Source organism: Culex pipiens, chromosome 2, assembly GCF_016801865.2.
Source record: "Culex pipiens pallens isolate TS chromosome 2, TS_CPP_V2, whole genome shotgun sequence".
NCBI classification, from domain to species: domain Eukaryota; kingdom Metazoa; phylum Arthropoda; class Insecta; order Diptera; family Culicidae; genus Culex; species Culex pipiens.
In genome coordinates, this window is record NC_068938.1 from 87342234 (window position 1) to 87362627 (window position 20394).

The 20394-nt window shown below is 44.1% G+C and overlaps 1 protein-coding gene across 1 annotated transcript; it reads left to right on the plus strand.

Annotated features, from left to right (window-relative positions):
- The first annotated feature begins 1970 nt into the window (after positions 1–1970).
- LOC120417358 (neurogenic protein big brain) lies at positions 1971–19243 on the plus strand. Its single transcript, XM_039579370.2, has 6 exons — positions 1971–2472; positions 3721–3887; positions 5722–5848; positions 15299–15506; positions 16881–17662; positions 17781–19243. Exons 1-6 carry the CDS (start codon positions 2300–2302, stop codon positions 18238–18240), a joined length of 1917 nt encoding a protein of 638 aa, XP_039435304.1. The 5' UTR covers positions 1971–2299; the 3' UTR covers positions 18241–19243.
- The last annotated feature ends 1151 nt before the right edge of the window (positions 19244–20394 follow it).

Below are 20394 nucleotides of genomic sequence, written 5' to 3' on the forward strand. Positions count from 1 at the left end.
CAGATAATCGAACTTCGAATAATAGAAACTTCGAAAAATTAAGGCTTCGGAAAATCGAGTCTGGGCTGTATTATGGTTGCTTTAATTGTTTCTTTAACAAAAAAACATTAAAGCTACTTGGTCCTTTGGTCTGGAGGAATCTCAAATAATAAATTCATCAGAAAAAGGCTGGCTTTTTAATTTTTCTTTTTTTGTTCTAAAAATATCTTTAAATTTGAAGAATTTTTAAATTCTTTTTGATAATATTTAAAGTTAAAGCCTTAAGGAGGTATCACACTATCACAAACAAACACACAAACTCGCACTTTTCGTGTTTTACTGTTTGCCAAATTCGCAAACTTATTTGCGGCAAACTCGAAAAAATAGCAAAATGTATGCAGACAGACGTTTTTGCAATCAAAAGCAGCCAAACTGTCAAAAAGGTGCGAGTTTGTTTGTTTGTCAAAGTTTAATAACTCCTTTATTGCCAAATTGTGTGAACAATAGGGTCCTAAAGCCCTATGTCAATGTTAATGTACAACCACAGAGTAAGACAGAATCACTACTGCCATTTGATTTTTGGTTCCTCCTTATGGAGCCAAAAAATAAAATGACATTTCTTCGGACTGCTCGCTCTGTGTTACTCTGTGGTACAACGGTAGAAAAACCGTTTAAAGACCATTTCTGATTCTTTTTCATTTTAATGCAAAAAATAAATTGACAAGACAACATTTTTTCGACGGAACAACCATGGTCACCTTGGAACGAGTTGTCAGTAGAACTTTTTCTGTCAAGAAGGGGCGCAAGGTTATTTTTCAAAATTGAATTAAAAATCCATTTTAAATCCGTTGCGATCGTACAAAAATTCATTGTACCGTCATCAGGGGTGACATTGGGTCTGGGGGTGAGATTGGGTCATACAAAAATGCTGAAATTTGTATGACCCAATCTCACCCCCCAGACCCAATGTCACCCCTGATGACGGTACTCAGAAGAATGAGCTTTATCGTTGTGAATAATAATATCTCAAATTTAAGCTCAATTTTAAGACCCAATTTTCCAAAGAATCCGGAATGCAGAGTGTTGTCTAAATGGAACTCTTTTTCAACATTCTGCTCTTTATTTGAAACATCAAAAAGAAATAATATTTTTATATTTACATTTCGGTTCTTGTGATTGCAGGATTATTTTTGTAGTCGGGATAACTTTTTTTCCAATTTTGTGTGAGTTGGCACACAATTACCCTAATAGTATCTTTTAAGTTAAGATTGTAACATTTTATTTTAATTATAAAGTTCCAAATTCAGATTAATATAACACAATATAAAAGTACAGCATCAAAATGTCGTGTTTTCTATTTTAACCTTCTAATGTCTTATTGAAACAAACTCGTAATCACCAAATTTTAATTGATGTACAAAATGGTTGAACATAACAAGTAAGTCATTCTTTGCAATGCGTACAAAATACGTTATACATACGTTCCAGATACATTAGCTTCTTATTGGAAGCTCAAAACTAATTAATGTATCACCACATATCTTTTTGCGCCAAAATGCCAGCGAAAGAGTAATTGAAAATATCAACTCTTAATCTCTACTGAACCTAGCAATATCCATATCTCACCCTTCCACACCCCGATCCGAAGCGGTCTTCCCTTCGGGTTGCCCTTCTTCCAATCACCCGGCGGATCAAAAACTAAGTGTTACACATTTCCAGCATAGAAGAAAAAATGACAGCAAAAAAACCCGAATCAGGCAAACGACCGCAGCATCACCACCACCATCAACATCAGCATAATCTTCCAAAGAAAACTGCATGCTCTGCCTTGCCTGCTCCGTCGCGTGTCCTACCCCTCGTTCGGCACGACTTCGGGCAAGTTCGGCTCACGTTCGGCTTCTTCCCCCTTCGTACTTATGCTGCTGCCGGCAAGCATATGATTTTGTGCATCCTTCACTGTTCCCGGCGCGGTTCTTCCACGCTCATTCCCGTTTGTGTCGTTCTTCGGAGAGGACGTGCTTCTTGGTCGGTGTTCCTCCCTCTCTCTCTGTTCCGCGTGCGTAGTTCCGGTAGTTCGGTTACGATTAATCTTTGCGCGAAGTGGGTTATCGGCACGGCACAGTTCTGATGTTCTGGATTTAGTGCGTGATACGGAAGTGGTGTTTAGTGTGTTCACAGTGATTGTTCTATCAAGCATGCCGAGGACCTGAAGCTGTATGCGAGAGAGTTCAGTGTGTCGATCGACTAATTGAGATCGAAGTCTTTAATTGAACCTAATTGACCCCCCCGTTGAGAAGTGAGTGCGACTTAGTGCAACGCCATGGCCGAGGAAAGCCTTCACGTGCCCGATTCCAACATCGACTACCACATCGTGCAGCTGTTCGAGCGGCTGGAGAACCTGCGGCGGGAGCCGGGCACCAAGCTGTCCACCTCGATGCAGGGTGGTGGCCGCGCCAGCATGCACAACGAGCTGCGGAGTCTCGAGTTCTGGAGGTAAGCTAATTGGTGCGGTGTGACCTAGGTGGTCAATTATTAAAATTCAATCCCGAAGAAGGAGTACGTTCTTCATACAGCGATAAAGGTTCCGGACGGAACTGTTTGTTCTAGATTACGAAGCCGGTCGTTAAATATTTACGCTCGTCCCTGGACTGGAAATTTCTCCGTTTTGAAGCTTGACTCAAGCGTACCTCGTGGCTGTAAATTGAAATATATTGCCCGCAGCAAGAAATCAAAATGTCAACATTAAACTTGGGACTCAGACTGCAAATAAGACGCGGCGACTTTTTTGCATCGTGAGTAACCGGCTTAACACCTGGACATCCGAGCTGAACAATTTGGTTTTAACTTCCAGACCAATTTTTGAAATTGCAGTGAAAAAGAAGGATTTTTCTAGCTCAGAATTCCACGTGTTACTGTGGCCTTGTATTTGAGCCTGGTGCGACAATGGTCTTAGTGTGCCCAGCGGCACACAAAGTACACTCCAGAATGTACAGTCACTCAGAGGAAATAAAACTGGGATTGGTTGTCAAACGACGGTCCCGTGGAATTATGTTGATTGAAATGTAGCGCGAATACTTGGAAAGAAAGTGATACGCCGGTTGGAATAAGAACCGGCGTTGTACTTAAGGTCTGACTCTGATTAGGGGAGGCAAATTTGATTCACTTTCTGATAAAATTGACGAGTTTTAAGCTTATGTTAGTAGTTGAACACCAAAAATTTGGCGTTTCATCGTAAACAGACGTGAAACGCTAAACTTTTTTTGATTGGCAGGTTGACAGATTAGTTAGAAATTGTTCAGTACTTACCAAAACCGCTGAAAACTGAAACATATTGCAAACTCTTTAAAATTTGCCAAAAAAAAACACTGTTGTACTTACCTGAGATCAAACAAATTCCGTCAAAATTTAATTTTGATACATCAATGTTGAAGTCCGTAATAGAGGTGACATTCTCGAATTGAATTATACACCGTTCTAGGGCATCAGTTTGTTTTTTTTGAAACACCAACCATCAATTTCCCTAGCCTATCAATCCATCAACCGTTGCCGGCATGTCAGAGAGCACAGTAATCAAACAGTTAAAAAGCGCCAATCCAACGCGGTTCATCATTCCAATTTCCGTCAAGGATATCGTTTTCACGCCGAACTGCCTCCTCCAGAGTCGTTCCGTTCCCGCATAATTCAATTTCAAGTCCAATATTCTTATCTTTTCCTCTCTCTCCCTCGTTTTTTTTTTTGCAGATCGATAACGGCCGAGTGTTTGGCGTCCTTCTTCTACGTGTTCATCGTGTGCGGTGCCGCGGCTGGAGCCGGCGTCGGGGCCAGCGTGTCCTCGGTCCTGCTGGCCACGGCCCTCTCGTCCGGATTTGCCGTCACCGCGCTCACCCAGTGCTTCCTGCACGTTTCAGGTAATTTACCCAGCCCGCAGTGGAGGAAGTGGCTTAACTGTTGTTGGGAAATTCCGGCTTATTAAAAGTCTGAACCCAGTGGCTTTTCCCAGTTGAGCGGATTTTCCCGGTGCGGGTCATAAATAATTTTTGCAACGCCGCCAACGGCACTCCAGGAAAAGAAAGTTTCTGGGACATTTTCTGAATTATTCATCTCCAAGGATGCTCGGGCTTAGTGCGGAAAACCCAGCAAAAAGGAGAAATTTCCGAGGGTAATTATCCCTGCATTAAGCACATTTTAGAGCGCTTGGTTTTTTTTTGTCTTGGTTCAGGACTTACATAAAGTAATGCCCCACTTAATTACAGTCAATTCGCATGCCACCCGAAATGACCGGTTCTGGGCAGGCAGCTGCAAAAATATGAACGCGCTTGCGACAAAATAAAAGAAGGAAAAAAGATGGAACTTTCATCAAAATTGGGCACCGTTGAGCGGGCGCCCATTTGCAGGGTCCACGCTTATGCAACCTTAATGATGGGTTGTTTGGTGACCATCGAGAAAACATGCACCTCACAGTTACGCAAATTGTTAGTAGTAAAGCTTAATTTGGCGTTGCATCGTAAACAGACGTGAAACGCTAAATTTTCTTGGTTTTGACAGATTGACAGTTTAGTTAAAATGTGTTCAGTACTTACCGTCTAAACTGGAACAAATCTACACTTTTGTACTTACCCAAAATAAGATCAACTTCTGTGGTTTAAAATTTTGGTACATCAATGTTGACGTCCGTACTAGAGGTGACGTTCTCAACTTCAACCCTGCTAATGACAGACTTCAAAGGGGTTCAGAAAACTTTCGAAAAACCGGGTCAACAACCTCTCAAGTATTCTGAAGCTGTTTATTTCTGGCGTACAAGCGCTTCCATCAAAATTTCGGCCTGCACCCAAGGTGCGTTGCACCGTAAATAGCCCGCAATTACACGCCGGGGCTCACTGAACTTGTCGAGTGCAGCAGCGCAAAGACACTTCACCGAAGGAGTTTATCAGGAGTAGTCATTATCATAATCATCGTTCGTGTTTCGTTGTTCGTTTCGAGGTTCGTTAGCGACTGCACTCTTTTCGGGGTGGCTCTGGCCACCCGGTTTTGGCAGTGGGTTTCACTTTCCACTTCAGGGTTGCCAGCTGTGGCACAAACTATTTGGTTCTGCCTACATTCAGGCAAATATCTCAAAGAAACTAATCAAATCAATCCGATCTGAACTCTAACCCGAATCTTCAAGCGACAAATGGAAAAGTTTATGAATTCCTGATAAACCCTTCAGCACCCTTCAACCCTTTCGAGATCAACCATGAAGAAAACTTGCACTCTGCTTTAAAAAAACATATTCTCCAAAGAACAGCTGCCGGTCGTCTCGAAACTCCCGATTGCTTGATTTCAAGTTTTTTCATCTCGTCTTCTGAGCTTAAGCCGGGAACACCAATTCATTTGGTGAGATCCTTCGCCCTGTTTCTCCATTTCTGAAGAAACTCTACGAGGCGAAGATAAATCTTCAATTTTCTTCTCTGTTTATACACGACTTTTCCGCCAACAAGTTGGCGCGCTCTACACGGAGAGATTAGTGTTTGTGCAAGCCGGGACTTATTTTCAGCAATCTGCAACGACTAGTTGCGGTGGGATTTCTAACACCAAGATGATTGAAATCTAGGACAAGGAGCGTTTCGTGTGAAAAGCAGAGCTGTAATCTCAATGTTTGGAGATTGTGTAAAGATGAAGAACGCTGTTATCGGATGGCCTACCTTTTGAAGTGGTTTAAGACTGCTTCCAAAATTTTAAACTTTTTCATTTCTTTCCCCCTAGGTGCCCACATCAATCCAGCCGTGACCATCGCCCTCGCAGTGACCCGCATGATATCGCCCCTACGCTTGGTCCTGTACCTAATAGCCCAGTGTGGAGGCTCGATAGCTGGTGCCGCCGTACTCTATGGGTGAGTGTTACAGCAAACTGTTCTGTCTTGAGCGCGCCAAATTGTCAGAATTTTCGTTGCCTTTTGAAGCCTGGACGCAGCAGCAAGTCAAGCACTGCCATGGGCTAATGAAAATTTATACCCAAAAAGTACAGTATCAAAAGAGAGCGAAAGAAAGAAAAAATCTCCCCGAAAAAAACAAGCTGCTCAAGAAACGAGGCAGGTGATACTGGTTGGACCTACGGGGCAACGTGTGCCGCGTTGAAGTTAACGAACGCACCGAAATTAAGGAGGCACATTTTTATGCGGGGCTTCAAGCCTTTTTTTCGGTACGAAAAGGTCTGAAATTGTCTTAAAGTTGGAACATAAGCCCTACATGAAACATGATAAATTCAGGAAAAGTTTGGCGTTTCAGTGCAAACAGGCGTGAAACGCTAAAGCTTTTTTAACATTGACGACTGAGAGTTAATACTTACCAAAATTTATTGCTGTCCACTTCACACACTCATTACACTGTTGTACTTACCTTGAAATCAACGAATCCTTCAAAACTCACTTTTGGTATATCAATGTTAAAGTCCGTAATTGAGACGTCTTCCTGCGAATCTTTTCAAAACACTCAAACTTACCGATTTCTAATCAATTGTCCTTCAGTTTGCGTTTGACGCCTTAAATTTTGAAGTCCGTACTTGAAATGACGCTCTAAACTCCACTAAAAGCAATCCCGCTCTTTACACAGTACCAGAGGAAGTCACACTCGACCCGTTTCAGCGCAACAATCTGACAGAGTCCGAAAGCACTGCACTGCGCAGCCAACCGAATGGTTGACGCCGGCACTTCCCCACCCCACGCCACGCGGATTGCATTTCAATGAGTGGGGCAACAGGATCGAGCACGTGCATCGGAGCAGGTGGTCGTCATTATAGAGGTTATGTTTATGGTTCGTTGGATCGCGCGCCACCACAAGTCGTCGTCGCACGCAAGTCAGCCCTTTTTCTTTAAAGTAAACAGGCGATTGGGCGAGTTTAGGTTGGTCGAGATGTTTACAAAATTTAAGCCCGAGTTTGCCGCAAAGTTCAGCACTTCGGATGAGGACCTCACCGCGAGTGGGTCGTAAATCGTGGGGATGTTTTGATTTTGGAAGTGGATCTCGGGTGATGGCGGCTAATGAAGATTAATAGAACTCACGTCACCGACCCCCGGTGTGACATTTGTGGCGATCTTAATGGCTCATTCCGGGGGAAATTAACGTCAGACGGTTGTTTTGATAGGGCTGAAATTAGTGCATTCTTGGATTTTGTTTGGGATTGGTGACGAAACGGTCGTGCGTTTGCAACAGATCACAATTAGAGACGACATTTGTAGACTAGATCACGTCTGGCTTAAGCTGTGAGAAATGGAAATGTTTTGCTTAATAGTAGGTTTAGTATAACGTTTGGCGTTTCATCGCAAACAGGGATGAAACGCTAAACTGTTGATTCTGACAGATTGACATGTTAGTTAGAGAAATGTTCAAAACTTACCGATAACGCCTTAAAACTGGAACAAAACGTGATCTTTCGATCTTAAAAACACTTTGGTACTTACCTGAAAATCGACCATCTACCAAGTATTGATGGTTGGTCCTCGACATTGAAGTCCGTAATTGAAACGACTTCCCCCTTTAAATTTCAAGACGCAACAGTTTGCTGCAGATCGTTACGCTAATCTGATTTACGACACCCGATCCAACTCAGCACAAACGATCTGTTTGCTAAACAGTTTATCGTTTGACGACCGTACAACGGTGAGGGGTCGCATTCTGTTTTGAAAAATCCCGGAATTCCTCCACAGATTTTGCGTTTGATAAGTGTGACTAAGACGTCACAAAGTCACGTCTTGAACGTATTCTTCGAAGGCAGCTGTCAGGCAGATTTGACTAATGAGGGATGATCCGGTATCAACCGTCTTCCAAAAAATACTTCAACTACGAATGCCAAGGTTCACTTCCTGCACGTTTTACGCGGGATCGCTAGAACTGTACTTGGAGGTCGCTCGAAGCAACAGTTCGCTTCGGTATGGCAGATGCATTTTTTAGAAAAATCTGAACAAATCTTTCACGCAGTTTCCTCTCTTTTTACGACTGCGCCGAGGACCCCGAAAGCAGGTCAATTCTTCGTCTAGCCGAGAAGGAGGAGGAGGACGCCGAAAAGGCAAAACAGCTTGCAGCTCGGATCGCCTTACGATCCGTTTTTTTTCGACTCTGTCTTCTTGGCTAGGACATCAGAAGACGACGCCAGCTGTTGAACGCGCGCGTTTTCAAGGTCCGTAAAAAAGGCAAGGATTTTTTTTCGGGGGCCACGCGGTGATGAACTGATGACTGCCACCCGGCAATTATGATCTGCTGCTGTTTCGAGAGCTGTCTTGAGGGGCTTCCTTTTTGAAGAGACGTTCGGCCAACACGTGAGTCAACGAATCCCTCGGTTTCTTTTTTGTCTCGATATGATAATTTTTTTTCTGTGCGTTTTTCGGCCCCGTTCGTCCGAGCTTAATGGCCCGCTGCTCGAGAACGGGTTGGGTAAACGCCAGGTGCAAACTGAGCGGTTGATCAGTTGTTGCAGTTGGTCGAGCGAGCGGCGTGACTTGCGGTGATTCCGGGGCTATAATCCCCCAAACCCCCTTCGGTTTGCCCTAGTTGAGAAGGATGATGGCATGCAGCTGCATCTCGCTGTCATTGTGTGCCGTAATCGAGCGACATGACAGATTTCACTTTTCCCGAAATCCTTTCTTTTCCCGAATTGAATGCCGTAATTCGGGTTCGCTATGGGACGCGTATGCAACAGGGCATAAGTCCCACATAGAGTACTCTCGTATTTGTTTATCGAGGTCCGATTGGGTTTGTTTTTCTCACACAATCCCGTCGAACCGTGAACGCACACACCTTTGTTCCTTTGGCAACGCCAAAGGACAAAGGGAAGACGATGTAGAACATCTGCGTAGAGCTACCGAAGCTTAGGATGCTGATGCTTAGAGCTCTGTCCTGCGGTTCTTTGTGCCGTACATCTTCCTTGGGCCCCCGAAGAAAGGAGCTTCCCATAAGCACCGTGAAGATGGCTTTTCAATGCATCTCCCAAGGAATCGTCCGGAGGGGAGGCAAAGCCAAATAAAAAGATTGAAAGTGCTCGATGGCAATGCATCAAATCGCTCTGAACACAATGCGAGTGTGTGCTTTTCTGTCTATTTCTTCCAGAATCCTTCTGGACATTGCTTCCCCGGCAAGAAGAACTCACAGATGGCGCGCAACTTGTGGTGAATGATTTACCGCAAATTCTGCGCTTCCTGTGCGTTGTTCTGGCCCGGCTTAGAGATACTGCCCGGTTGTGGGAAAAAGTTGGCAGCTGGTATGCCCACAGCAAACTGTTCGCGATGAGTGTGATGCCCCTCGGATTGATCCTGATTGGAAGCATGTGTGACGTGTGTTGACCTGACGCTGATGGCCCCGTCACGTCACACTCGTGACAGAAATGGGGCGTTTAATTCGTCACTTGTGCGATTCGGTTGGTTTGGCGTTTTATCGCAAACAGGCGTAAAACGCTAAACTTGCGTTGACAGATTGACAGAAGCATTCAGTACTTACCAGTTGTGTAAACCAGCAACCTTAAACTAACATGTACTTACCTGAGAAATGTTCAAAACTACGAACCACTCCAGTTTGATATATCAATGTTGAAGTCCGTAATAGAAGCATCGTTCAAAACTTCACCAACCAGTGCGGCTCGAGTTATGATTTCTTTAAGTCCGCACTCGTAGCGCAAGTAATTCCTTGCAAAACTTCAAAAGCACTAACCATGATTGCAACTGTCGACTCGATAGTGCTGTTCAATTATTTATCCTGCAACTATTTTCTACCAAAAAAAAAAAGTCTGCCCAACCAAACCTCGAATTGCTCCCGTTTGTCCTAGTTTGCAAGTTTTCAAGTGTCGAACACTCATATTTCTCACTCCTTGCTGCCCACACACCCATTTAGTGTTTTCAGAGCTGTGAAGAGAACACTATGGGAAGCTGGAAAAATCCGATTCCGGACCGTTTGACCTGCTCCAGCTGGCCCCCCGCTTGGGGCCAGATTGTCCCAAGTTTGCAGTCGGTCGCATAAATTTGAATGCATTTTCCAGGGGAGTGAACTTTTCGCAAAATTGTACACACCGCCTTTCTTCGGGAGGTCGATATTTGGGGGGTGGGGTTAGCCCCGAAATAGAGAGAGAACCACTTTTGGGTACAAAGTGGACCCACTTGTAGATATTTGCGGTTGTTTTTCAAGGGTTGAGCGTGGGCGGAGGGGAAACAACAATTTATTGGTCGTAAATTACCGGGGGAATTCCCTTTCTCCAGTGATGTGGCAACGACAGGGTCTCCGGTTTTACAAAAGTTAAACTCATGTTTTGGAATGTGCCGTTTGTTCCATTTATTTCCCGGAACGCGTTGCGGCGTATCGACGAGAACGCAATCTTTCGTCAGCTATAATTAATACTCGTTCAGGCTCCGGTTCTCGGGAAAGATGACTACATGAACGAGGATTGCCATAGAGCAGATTAAGACTTATGGGTTTGGCATCTCATCGAAAACAGTCGTGAGATGCTAAACCAAACATTTGACAGATTGACAATTTGACAGTACTTACCCCAAATCACTAACACTTTCACTTCGAGATTCTCAAACTTCCGAGGAAGTCATATGAATATTGAAGTCCGCAATCGACATCATCTTCAGCGCCACTCTATGCGCTGCTCAGCCCAAAGAAAAATGGAGTAACCTAACCTCGTCAGCCATAAATAAACCCATCATCTGCGAGCGGGGAGACGCAAACATCACCAAGAAGTGGCAGTTAATAAAGTATGAAACAAGTGTTTCTCGGCTGCCGCGGCTAATGGAATCAGCTTAAGCCATTCTGTTTGAAGCTCAAACTTCAATCGACTGGCACCACTGTTCTTCCTAGAACACGACATCTCCGGAGGATAAACCACATCAACGGCATTGCGGGGGCCACGAAATCCGTAACTTTGTCGTTGTTCTGGAAGACGCGCCCGGATCATTCCGGGTCGTCGCTGATATGTGTCAAGAGGGGTGCGATGCGATGTTCTCTTTTTTCCCATCCAGAAGATGGCAAACCATGTGGTGAGACATCGGGAAACACATGTTGCTGGCATGGAACTAATTTATAAATCGTCGAGAGATCTAGATTGGGATGCTGGAACAGTCGATGAAACCGCTTATTACGCTCTCAAGGTAATTTATTGGCGTCCCGCCATGTTCTACCGAGCTGACCTTCATAGCGAAAGTCGCACAATTACGGGGAAGAAGCCCGTATCCAGGACTACACCTCCCTGCTGGGCCCACACAAGTACTGTCCCGGAAAGGACCTGCACGTCCCACACTCGCCAAAGGGGGCACAACTGCGCAAATTATAGCTTCCCGGAATTGTTTGTCGAACTCTTTGCTCGCAGAGAGATCCTAAATCGGTGAAATCTCGCATTTCGAATCCAGGAGGACAAAGGCCAGGAAGTGTTTGTCTCAACGAGCCAGGTGCCTGTCACAGGACAAGTTGTAAAATGCACAAAACTTCTATTTTTTAGTGCTGAAGCTCGTCCTTAAAGTAATACAATACGCTTCATCTGCGTTCGTCGTCGACGACGACGGTACCGTACCGGAAAAGGATCAAACAGAAGAAAACGTGTACACATGACAAAAGCTACGTGCAGATCCTCACCCCGTCGTGGGACGCGTTTGGTTTTGTTTGCTCTGGCCTGGCAAGGATCAGGAAATTTCGGTGCACTCCGTTGTGCAGGGACGAACAGGAAAAACTTGCTCGAGCACCTGCGGACCCGCTTTCGAGCTTGATTGAGCTCGCTTTCACAACATTGTTGGGAAAGTAATTACGTGTGTGTCTCGCTTATCGGAGGGTTCACCATCTCCCGATGTGTTGCTTTTATTGCTGGTAAATTTGGTGAGGAATTTGAAGATACTGTTTCCTTGTTTTAAAATGGGAGATGCTTATCGGGGAAAGTTTGGCGCCTCAGCGAAAACAGTCGTGAGACGCTAAACTCGCGGGGGGTGACAGTTGACAGATTGACTGGGGTTGTACTTACCGGAATATGCTGCATACTAAACACTTGAACACTCACTATGACCATGTGGACTTATGTGAAGCTACTTATAACTTGAAGTCCGTAATAGAAGAGTCTTAAAATAATTTCACATGTGATACATTCTTAACTAGTTCGAATTGTATATCAAATTTGAAGTCCGTAATCGAAGCGTTAGGCAAATCTATTATGAGAAATTTAACGAAGCATGACTCCAAACATGTAACGAACTTTATTATTCATTAAAACAACCTACACTTTCTAACATTTTCAACCGGCACAAGTCCCTTGAGGACACCAAAGCCCAAAAACTCTCTCTAACGAACAAGTTTTGCAACCTGCCCCCGAAGAAAAGGGAGAAAAAACAAATTCAATATCCCTGCCTCGAAGCGAAAACCCCGTAGACCACATGCACTGAGAAGGGGCAATTAAAAACACCCTAGGGGCAAGTGACTTTTGCAGTTCAGTGTTTGTACCACACGGGGGTCGTACAAAGTGTGAAACAAAAACATTTTTAGGGAAGGTTAGTTCCTGGTACGCCCGAGGGGTTGGACGTGTTGGTTTTTTATTGGCATTGAATAGCTGGAAAATTTTGGGTTTCACTCTGAATAAGGGTGAAACGGTAGCCGTTACGGGCAGTGTCGTAGGTCAAAACGGTTTGCTCAGCATCGCTTTCAAACAACAAGCCTTGCTGAAGAGCTGGATTTAACTTTAATTGCAGTTAAATTTCCCATCATCGCCGGTACGGCACCATCAAATTCCTCGAAGCCAAGAACACCCTTTCCCATGGGATCGAAAACTGTCGGCACTCATCAACAAGACGCTGGTGGGAAGATTCTCGCCGCTCGTCTGCTCAGCATGTTTCTGAAGCATCGCGTCTCCGCCAGCCGAATCTCGTCAGAACCAACGACTGACGGCGGGGAAAACCCCTTTTTCCCACCGCCCAAAGACACGCATCATCCGGCGAGTAATTGTTATTGAGTGTTGATAATGGGGGATTAGTTGCTCGATTTCTCGAAACGGATACATCATCCAGTCGGAGAACTTCCCTCGCTGTGCATATTTGCGAATGCAAAGTTAATTTGCATGCAAATTCGAGGTTTAAAATTAGCTCTCTGCGAATGGCAATACACAGATCGTCCCCTTCCGGAAAGACAGACGTGGCGCGAGAAAACTTTACTGCTAATTTATGCATGACGGGGCCAAATTTGCCAAATATCGAAGAACGGTGATTGCTCTATTTCTGGACGACCTCGACGTGTGATTTGAGCAGCTGCTCCGCGAGGGAGTGACGTTTGGCGTCCCATCGAAAACAGTCGTGAGACGCGAAACGGAGCTGGGTGGTGACAGATTGACAGATGAATTTACTTACCTCGATGTACTGCCACTGGAACGACTTACCTGCATAGGTTACACTTCAAAGTTGACACAACCTCCAACTGGTAAATCAAAGTTGAAGTCCGTATTAGAGATGGCACTTTCCGAATTCTGCTTCAAAGTCTCAAAAAACCATCTTCACGTAACTTGGAGTTCAAATCTGACGTCCGTAATAGAAAGCTCTTAAAAGTGCAGTTCTCCCACCCGATTGGATCCCGGTCAAATTTATCGACAAATCGTGCCAGCAACACCGCTCAAGAATAGTTTCCCGATTCCCGATCTGTACGTGCCCGGAATAGTTGGTTTCAATCACGAATTGATACCATTTGTTCTCCAGGGGGTCGCTGAAGCGCGCCATCACACAGGAAGCCCAAAACGCCTCGAAGATGGTTCATAACTCAAACGTGCATTCGGCGGCCTTTTTCGGGAAGAAAGGGGGAAAACAATGCACCGCCATTACAGGCAACAACCACCGCAAGTGAGGGAGGGACAGACAATGAAATTTTTACCCCCAAAAAAAAACACAACGTCGAGTACATGAACACAAAATAGCAATTTCCGGTGTGTCATCCTCGGCGGTTTCTACACGAGCAACTTGCACTAGTGAGGGATTGATACAAACGCGTGATTTGATTAAGGGTCGCGCGAGCCATAAATTTTCCCGAAAACAAGTGGATTCGTGATCTGGGTTGTTAATAAAAATCAAATGCACAATGGCGGAGTGGGATGATGTGGAAATGTGACCGTTTTTTTCTGTTGGTTAGAAACTGTCACGTGTAATTACGGGCAGGGATTAAGGGTGCACTTGCTCGGAGGGAACCGGTTTTTTGTGCTAACGATGAGTATGCAAATAAAAAAAGGGGGAAGTTTGAGTGCAGCTGGAGGGTGCACTCAGATGTGTTCACGAGAGTGAAATTGGGTAATAATTGCCCGCATCTGATATCAAGATCGAGTAGGATGTTTAAGGGAAAATAAAAATTTGAGATTAATCTGTGCTTTGATATGGTGTATTGATCTGATGAAATTGATACTAACCTGATAGTGATACTTAAGCTTTGAGGGACAACTTTGGCGTTTCATCGAAAACAGTCGTGGAACGCTAAACGTTGCTGGATTGACAGATTGACAGAGAGTTAAAACTGTACTTACCTTGATTAACTGCTACCTGGTACCACACTTTGAATCAGATCCGACGTTCTTAACAGTACCTCGTTTCTGAAGTCCGTTTTAGTAACGCTTGATCTGTACTTACCCCAACACTTTCAACTGGATCGAAACACAGTGCTGTTTTTACTACCATTCTGAAGTCCGTAATCGAAGTGAAAACGCATCAAATTTGATTACAATCATAACAGCTTGGTCATCTCGGTCAAACCTCATTAGCTTCTTTTTATGCTCAAAATGACAATTGAGTTTTTTCCGCAGCCAATTTCCGATCCAATTGATCGGATTAATCGGTTCAGTCCCCTTCCCAAAAAAAAGCAAAACCACAATCAAACGTGTCCTTCCCGAGGGCATGCAAATCGTCACAGCTGACCCTCACGGTATTAATCGGCACATATTTTTTATTCATTTTACCGCATGTAAATTAACCACTTGTGTGTGTGGTGACAAGCAATTTTCACCCTCTTCGGCATCACATTATGCTTGCGTCCAATGTTTGTTCAGATGACGAGGGGTCATCGTCATCTATTTTCGCCAAATGGGACATCTTATCGGGCATTTGCAAATCTCGCGATTAGAAAGTAATTTCGAACCTTTGTCAAAGCGCCGAAATCCTGCGACGAGCCCTCTTATCTAATCGGTCCTTGCGCGCGCTGTGGTGCCCTCCATCAATCTCAAGCGTATAATTATCCTTTCCAGTTTGAGCTTTTTCGCTTGCTGCATTCCCCGAGCGGTTATCTGCAACGTCCCGAAAAAAAGCGGACCATTTTCTCAAATTTAATGCTTTTTTTCTTCTTTCTCCTCTTTGCAGCGTGACCGTCCCCGGCTATCAGGGCAATCTGCAGGCGGCCGTGTCCCACACCTCGACCCTCGCCGCCTGGGAGCGCTTCGGCGTCGAGTTCATCCTGACCTTCGTCGTCGTCCTGTCCTACCTGATCTCGACCAACTCGTACAAGAAGTACTTTGGCTCGTCGGCGATCGCCATCGGGGCGGCCTACAGTGCCTGCAGCTTCGTTTCGGTAAGGATTTTTTTCAAAACTTCTTTTGTTGTGTTTTAGGAAAGAATCTGTTCGGAATTCCAAGAAAAACTAACCGTTAATTGCGATCTATTGATCGAGCAGAAATCGATTTCACACCTGCATTCCGCGCACCTCTCTCTAACGCATGAAAATTGGGCGCTTCCTTTGACTCTAATTTCATCCAAATTTAAAATAAACCGCTCTCGAAAATTTGTAAATTACCCCCACCGAGATGGCCCACTTCCTGCCTGGAGGACCAACTCCACAGCACGCAATCCGACCATTTTCATCAACTGGTCAACATTTTTCAGTCGAAAACTGCACTCATAAATGCATTTGCACTCACACCCTGCATGACGAAGATAATCGTCAAAAATAAAAATGCAAACGACACAACGAACAAAAAACTCAGAGTACAAAATCATGTTGTGGCGCACTTTGGAATGAATAAATTTGGAACCTTTCGAAAAGAAACGCACCTGCCGGTTAGGCATTTCCAATTTTTGCTTTGGACCCTGGTTCGGAGGGCAACTCTCGATGGGTTCCAATATCTGTGCGCAAAACGTTGAATTTTGCTTGATTTTTAACCATGTCTACGTTTAGGAGCAACAGCTTTACTGTTGTTTTGAGTTTGGCGTTTCATCGAAAACAGTCGTGAAACGCTAAACTGTTGCAAGTTGACAGATTGACAACTTAGCTTAATTAGTACTTACCACTTTATGATGATCCTGGAACAAAAAAAAACACTACACCGCAACTATCCTTCAAATTGAGAATGGTTAGCCAGAACTTGAAGTCCGTATTAGAAGTGACGAGTTGAATATTTTCATTTCTCCCCCTTTTTGTTGAAATCCGTAATAGAGCTGATGAAATTTATGCAGCAAATAATCTGATAAATTCCAATATTTACTGCAGTCGTAACGAATGCTTAGAACTTATTTCCCTAATCTTCAATCACCTGAGAGAAACGTGAGGGTGCACCATTTCAAACCACCTCCAAAAAGGTCCAGGATATTGCAACAACAACAAGAAACCATCAACTCCCATATTTGAAAAGGACATCCTGCACTGCTCGCACAATAACGAACCTTCCATGTTTCGGTGCAGGTAAAAACTCCGGTGTCCCTTTTCTTCAACCTCCCCGGCGGTTATGCTTGCATCCTTTGCTTTGTTCTGGAGATGTCCTAGTTTTTTTTGGGTTGGTACCTTTCCAGAACACCAGCAGCTCACAGCTGCAGATGAAATTTCGGGGCAGGTTCCTTTTCCGAACCCCTCCCCAGCGGGGTGAGATATGAAACTTGATGCTCAATAAACTTGAGGAAATTTTTGTGAGGAATACAGAGCTAATCAAATTTTATTCACTGTTTGTTACAGATGCCCTACCTGAACCCGGCCCGCTCACTGGGACCGTCTTTCGTACTGAGCAAATGGGACAACCACTGGGTTTACTGGGTGGGACCGCTGGTTGGTGGTATCATGTCCGGTCTGCTGCACCAGTTCATCTTCAGCACTAAGAAAACCATGAAAAAGTCCAAGGATGACGTCGATTCGAGCATCAACTCCGATGAGGACATCAACTACGACGGGGATCTGGACAAGCCCCAGCAGCCTGGCAAGTACCACACATACCGGCCCCAGTCGGGAACGCTGGCCAGCCAGCAACGGTACTGCCAGAGCATCTACACTGCAGAACCCACCGCCAACAAGACTGACCGCGTCGAATCAATCTACGGAGGAACCAAGTCTATGTACTGCAAGTCGCCCCCGCTGACCCGTGCCAACCTGAGCCGATCCCAGTCGGTGTACACCAAGAGCAATACCGCCCTGAACCGGGGCCCGGACATGAGCATCCGACAGGGACCGCTCGTCCCCGCCCAGAGCTTGTACCCGCTGCGAGTCAACCCACCGCAGAGCTCGCACCTGCAGAACCAGAACGTCCAGAACCAGCTGCAGCAGCGCTCGGAAAGCATCTACGGCATCCGCAGCTCGTTGCGTCAACCCCAGCAGGGTCCCAACGACGGCCGAATGACCCAGCAGATGGTCGCCCACCCGCAGCAAGGCGACATCCAGGGCTTCCAGCCCATCTACGGTACCCGCAACAATCCAAACTGCTCGGCTGACGGCATCAAGTTTGATCGCGAAGCGCGCGAAAATAGGTAAGTTGCACGCAATCTTGCACAAAACATGCACCAATGCACGTTCAAAAAGCTAGATGGCAGCACCGAAAACTAACGTTCCGCAATCCTAACAGTTCCCTTCTCTAACCTCATTCAGCCGCGACGACTCGATGATGTCGGCCAAGTTTGCCGCCCGCGGTGCCCGGCCCGAGTCCATGTACGGAGTTTCCGGCCAGCGGCGCGTCCAGTCAGCCCAGTCCGATGACAGCTCGTACGGCTCGTACCACGGATCCGGTCCGGCCATCACCCCGCCCACCCGGAACGCCAGCAACAGCAGCAGCAACTACAACGGTGGCCTGATGCTGCCCAACTACGGACCCGCCGGAGGACCCGGAATGGTCGCCATGAACGCCCAGCAGATGAACCAGCAGCAGCAAGAACGGAAAGCATCCTCTTCCTCGTCCAACCAGCAGCAGCAGCAGCAGCAACAGCAATCGAACCGCAACCAGCAGCAGCAGCAGGTCAGCATACAGGGAACGAATCTGCCACCGCCACCACCGGGAATGCAGAACCACCAGGCCGGCGGCTACCAGATGCATCCGGTGCGGCAGAACTAAGCCGGAAGTAGCGTAGCAGAGCGAGTGTAAATTTTGTGTGTGGTTTGGTTGTCTTGTTTTTAAGTTTAACAGATTTTGTTTTTTGAAATCGAAAACCTAGATAGGCCATAACAAGTATTTATTTATTATTTTCTATTCTGAAACCTACTTGAAAACGAAAAAACCCTCGGCGTGCTTCATTTCATTTCTAATGTTGTGTTACCTCAATGTTGATTGACATTGAACTGCCAACGTCACTCAACATAAAGGTAACGCAAAGTTTGCAAACTGTCAAAATTAAGCATGAAAACAACCTGAGGTCAATGAACAATTACTCAACAAACCAATCGTAAAAACATCAACCAGCAACGACCGTTACAAAACGTTGACTTTAAAGACTGATTCTCACCTTTTTTGTACAAGTAGAGACTTTATGTATACCCGCCTATGTGTATTCCTAGTACAAGTTGTTGACATTGTTCAAAATATTGTAGATTTATAGCGGAAGTTAGCCCAACAAAGGTTTCAAACTATCAATTCGGTTAACCACTCTCAAACTGCCATATTTCATCTTGTAGTGACCTCCCACCTTTAACTGTGCGCACACCCCTTTTCCCACTAGTACAAAATGTGTAAATAATAAGGAGCTCTACGAAAAAATCTGAAAAAAAAACTAACAAAATGTTAAAATGGTTCACAAATCATAAGTGCAGAAAGCTACACGGAATGTAGCCAATTCGTGAAATCGTGAATTGTGTTCATGAATTTAAGAACATGAATAAGATCCTTCGTGGTTCTCAAATTCATGAACAACAGTACACGATTACGGGAATTGATTTTTGTTTTCAGTGTAGAGCATTCTCTCTAAACGCATCATAGAAGTATATATAAAAGTAGGAAGCTACTCGAGTAGAGTTTGTTGTTTCTAATATTGAAAAATGAAATATATATTGTAAATATTTATCTATTAGTCTAGGAGAAAGCGAAACCGATTGAAATAAAGTAGTAACTACCTTGAAAATGGCCTAATTTTATTGCATTTAATATCACATTGCCCACGAGTTTTCGCAAAATAATAAAATCTGCTATGCATTCACTTGCTTAAAATTTGCAATTCTTCGAAAACAACCGTTTAAATTATAAAAATCATGAACTGTTTTAGCCCTTTAATGTCCGAATTCTGAAAAAAAATATTTTGTTAGGAAAATGGATTCGATAAAATTATTTAATATAATACACTCAACCCCCGGTGGTTGGTCACTTTTTTGTTTGACACTTTTTTAGTTTGTACCCCGTTGGTTGGTCAAAATCATACTAAAAAGTGACGAACTGTCACTTTTTACACGGCGCTTACGAACACTATCAAAACAAACGTTTGGTAGTGTGTGTGAACTCCGTTTAAAAGGGGTGTCAAACTAAAAAGTGACCCCGTTCGTTTAACAGTTGGTGTCAAACCATCGGGGTTTGAGTGTAGAATTATTTTGGAATTCATGATTTTTCAGGCCATGACGGCTATCATTCGGATTTTAAAAATTGTCAAGACACTCTATTGTATTTATTTTTGTAGTTTTATAATTTAATTTTTTTTTTCTATTTTTTTCAATTTTGCATTTAAATCTATTAGTTATGTACCTTTTAAATTTGCATTTCTTCATTGTAGAATCAATGTTGCTCTTAAATTTTGCATTCTTTTGAACATGAGTGGTTAATCAAAAATATGTTTTACGTCATCTACTATGATGATGATTTTTTCAAGAGTGATTCTCTATGATTTTGTTTTGGATGAAACTTTGTCCATACATTTCCTATGAGCAGTTCTCTACGAAATCGGTCTTTTTTCTTAAATTTTAATTTTTGTATTTTTTAATCCGACTGAAACTTTTTTGGTGCCTTCGGTATGTCCAAAGAAGCCATTTTGCATCATTAGTTTGTCCATATAATTTTCCATATAAATTTGGCAGCTGGCCATACAAAAATGATGTATAAAAATTAAAAAATCTGTATCTTTTGATGGAATTTTTTGATCGATTTGGTGTCTTCGGCAAAGTTGAAGGTATGGATATGGACTACACTGGAAAAAAATGATACATGATAAAAAAAATTTTGGTGATTTTTTATTTAACTTTTTGTCACTAAAACTTGATTTGCAAAAAACACTATTTTTTATTTTTTTTT

Excerpts from the sequence above, each read along its gene's own strand:
- LOC120417358 (XM_039579370.2), top strand. The coding sequence starts at position 2,300 with ATGGCCGAGGAAAGCCTTCACGTGCCCGATTCCAACATCGACTACCAC. Across the intron at positions 3,888-5,721 it reads GTGCTTCCTGCACGTTTCAG|GTGCCCACATCAATCCAGCC; the intron begins GTAATTTACCCA and ends CTTTCCCCCTAG. Across the intron at positions 15,507-16,880 it reads GTGCCTGCAGCTTCGTTTCG|ATGCCCTACCTGAACCCGGC; the intron begins GTAAGGATTTTT and ends TGTTTGTTACAG.